This window comes from Bidens hawaiensis, unplaced genomic scaffold (genome assembly GCF_021521415.1).
Source record: "Bidens hawaiensis isolate Kalapana, Puna unplaced genomic scaffold, B.hawaiensis_p1.1 tig00012228_1, whole genome shotgun sequence".
Lineage (NCBI taxonomy): Eukaryota > Viridiplantae > Streptophyta > Magnoliopsida > Asterales > Asteraceae > Bidens > Bidens hawaiensis.
Window position 1 is genome coordinate 699,076 of NW_027491987.1, and position 3,748 is coordinate 702,823.

The 3,748-nt window shown below is 31.1% G+C and overlaps 1 protein-coding gene across 1 annotated transcript; it reads left to right on the top strand.

The window, feature by feature from the left end:
* The first annotated feature begins 1,606 nt into the window (after nucleotides 1-1,606).
* Nucleotides 1,607-3,545, top strand: LOC143540354 (transcription factor MYB87-like). Its single transcript, XM_077033442.1, has 3 exons — nucleotides 1,607-1,837; nucleotides 2,279-2,408; nucleotides 3,064-3,545. The coding sequence occupies exons 1-3, from the start codon at nucleotides 1,702-1,704 to the stop codon at nucleotides 3,536-3,538; spliced, it is 741 nt and encodes a 246-aa protein (XP_076889557.1). The 5' UTR covers nucleotides 1,607-1,701; the 3' UTR covers nucleotides 3,539-3,545.
* Nucleotides 3,546-3,748: the final 203 nt, after the last annotated feature.

Genomic DNA, 3,748 nt, shown 5'->3' on the forward strand with positions numbered 1-3,748 from the left:
TCGGTTCTTTAGGATCGACTGGTAGGTCCAAGTGCATGCTGTGTGGGTTTGCAGCTGCTATTTGAGCTGCTGCTGTAGTAGCAAGGTGGGACCTGAATAACAAAAAAAAAGCAAAACTTTGACCTTAAAGTTCAATCCAAGTTTAACAACTTATTTCAAGCAAATACAAGTTTATGTTATGACTACTACATTTTCCGTTCCCCTCGTCCACTTTTTTTTCGGTTCTTTGCACGCTTCCCATTGCCATCAGGTCTCAAACCAGGTGTTCCAGCTGCAACAACAGTTTTCATTTTTGCAACCAATAAAATACTTTATTCAAATATTATTATTATTATTATTATTATTATTATTATTATACAGCTTTGTTCAGTTCCAAAACGGTTATTTTGTGCACCTCTAGGTCCATATCCACCAATACTCAATACTAAAGTGACGAACAAGTGTAATACAATTATCATTTTGTCATGTGAAAACGAACCACTTTTTGATCACAAACCCAAATGTTTAATTCATATACAGACTCATCAAATTCTGCAAGCTTATTTCATATGAATTGTATTGATACAATATCAAATCCAAATACACTTAAAAATATAATATATGAGATGTTATACCTTGGCATTGGATATCATTTGTCTTCTCAATTAAGCATCCGTAAGCAGACCTGAATATGTAATTTCAAATCATACTCCTCTCTACATATTAATAATAAGAATATCAACACACAGATCTATAAAAAAATCATTGAATGACCTCAATTGCAGATTTAATCAATGCTTATTTCAATTGAAACGATTCTCCGAGAAATCAACGGCAATTATACATTTTCAAATTTGGGTGAATGTATGAGGTTGCTCGTGTAATGATGGAAACCGGAAAACACGCCACATTTTCTTTTGTTTATCAAATATTGAAGCTAGCATTGGTTTTACTGGCTGCAATCGCAACTGTTGAAATATGTTTTTCTAAAATGAAACTTATCAATACGCGTTTGCGTAAGCAAATGAGTGATAAGTATTTGAATAATGCTTTCATTTGTGCAGCAAAAGAGAAACGTTTGATAAAGTAAAAAGAATAGGGTGTAATGGCTCAATTTTAAGCTTTAAAATACCGTATAGGAGAAATTTGCACCTCATGTATCGTGCTTCTATTTTTGTTTCGTTTACATTACATGAAATACGGTAAAAAAAAATTTTAAACGTTACCCCTTAATTTTGTGTCCGGATCCGCCACTGCAAGTGGATTATATTTGAGTATGCTAATGAATTACTTCATATAAAATAAAAAAGGATGGTCAGTGTATGAACAATTGACCAAACCAAAGTACTAAACAGAACCTATATGTGAAGCAAATAACAAAATATTTGATCATTTCATGCATACACTTAAAAAAATAGATTCCCCCTTTTACATTCAAGTGAGAACATATATTTCTTGTTTACATTGGACAAAGTCTATTTCTTCTACACTTCAATTCATCTTTAAAAGCTTAGACCAAGTTCACTTATTGACTAGAAAAACACACACATACATAATTCACATTCACACACACATAATTAATTAGATACAAACTGTGACTGTCAATGGCATATATGTATGAGAAGTGATTGGCTATAACTTCATCTTGAAGGATATTTGCATGTGTTAGGCTAATAGATTTTAGGGTTTTGTGTGTGAAACTAAAGTATAAATATTGGTGTGATGGGTAGGTCTCCTTGTTGTGATAAAACCAAAGTGAAGAGAGGACCATGGTCACCTGAAGAAGACAACATTCTCAGAAATCATATTCAGAATCATGGCACTGGTGGCAACTGGATTGCTTTGCCTCACAAAGCAGGTATCTCTCTCTCTCTCTATATATATATATATATATATATATATATATAGGGAAGTTAACGCACAAATTAAATTAACGTGCTAATTGTGAGAACCAAGTAGAGTAATTATATATACAAGTAGAGTAATTATGTAATTACAGCACGTTAATTTCATTTATATCTATATACATATATGTATCTATCTATCTATACACATAAGAGGTTGGTTAAACAATTCAACAAAATTCAACCTTTCTTTGTTCATGATATTGATTTTTTGAGGTCAGAGATATACTTGTTTTTACTTTATTGTTATTATTATTTTTTTGATAGCATGTAAAACACTGATCATTAACCCTAATATGTGCTGATACATTTAGATTAACACATATTAACCCTAATATGTGTTAATACTTAATTTATTTTTGTGTAAATTAAGTTGGCTCAATTTGACGTGTTAGGGCTAAAACGATGTGGGAAAAGTTGTCGACTGAGATGGTTGAATTATCTAAGACCGGATATAAAGCTTGGAGGGTTTACTGAAGAAGAGGATAATATTATTTTATCACTCTATTTCAATATTGGAAGCAGGTAATAACTCATATATATTATATAGAACGATTTATTAGTTATTCAGAAAATGATAAGAATAACATATAGTTAAAAGAAGGGAAAATCTTATAGAATAGTAACCAACTTTCAAAAGTGTTCCAATTAGGTCACTGATGCATATTTTCCTCAAATCGGGTCACTAAATCTTCAAATCAAGTCTCATCGATTTTTGTGTACGTCAAGAAAGATATGGATGATAAGATGTGGGTGTCGGAATTTGCAATATATATAGTTAAATTTAAAAATTTTAAAAAAACGTTAATTATACTAAAATTTAAAAATAAAAAATAAAATTCACGTCGCCACTCAACGTCAACTTAAAAAAAAAGATAAAAAGATTTCCTATGTGTACAGAAAAGAAATTGGCTAAAACAACATGTTAAAACTTTTAATTTAATCAAACACGAAAGTTAAGTGACCTAATTGGAACACTTTTTAAAGTTAAGTGACTTAATTGGAACACTTTTAAAAGTTGGTTACTATTCTATAAATTTGTCCCTTAAAAGAACTAACAAGTTTAAAAGCGTACAAACATATTAAGCTTCTTTCAATAAATCAAAATCAATCCTTTGCTATGTATTTATTTATCGTAGTCATATTTATATGATATTTAACAAATTTTTTAAATATTTAGGTGGTCTGTCATAGCATCACATTTACAAGGAAGAACAGACAATGATGTCAAGAATCATTGGAATAACAAGTTGAAGAAGAAACTATCACCGTCACATAACTCGACCTTCACCAACACCAACACCAACAACCACAATTCAATTAGCCAGATGCAATTTCATTCTTCGGAGTTTATACCTAAACAAGAAGTTGACCTATATCAATTCACAAATAACTCCATTGTAGATTACTCTATGAATGTGAGTTATCAACAACAGACTACATCAAATTTGAATAGCAACAATTTCAACAACGCGCTGTCTTTGCAAGATAATCAAGGTAATTCACTTGATACTAATGCATTCTCAATGGGAAATGATTATGCGTCATGGTGTGACAATGGTGGAGTGTTAGACCTCGAAGACGATCTTCTAGCAGGAGAATTCGATTTTGGACAAGCGATCGGTGAAGTTGCTAGCTATAACTATTCATCTTAATTATGGCCCTAAACTTCATGAAAAAGGTTGTGATGGGAGACCTTTTTCTAGTTGTATTACTTTTGGTAGTCTTTATGTTAAACTTTGATCAGATGTATGCATTTATGTACATTATTAATTAGCTATATTACAAGAAACTAATAATTCCAAATAGCACGTCGTATTCGTTTACTTCTTATATTTTGACTGAATACATGAGCTAGATAAGTT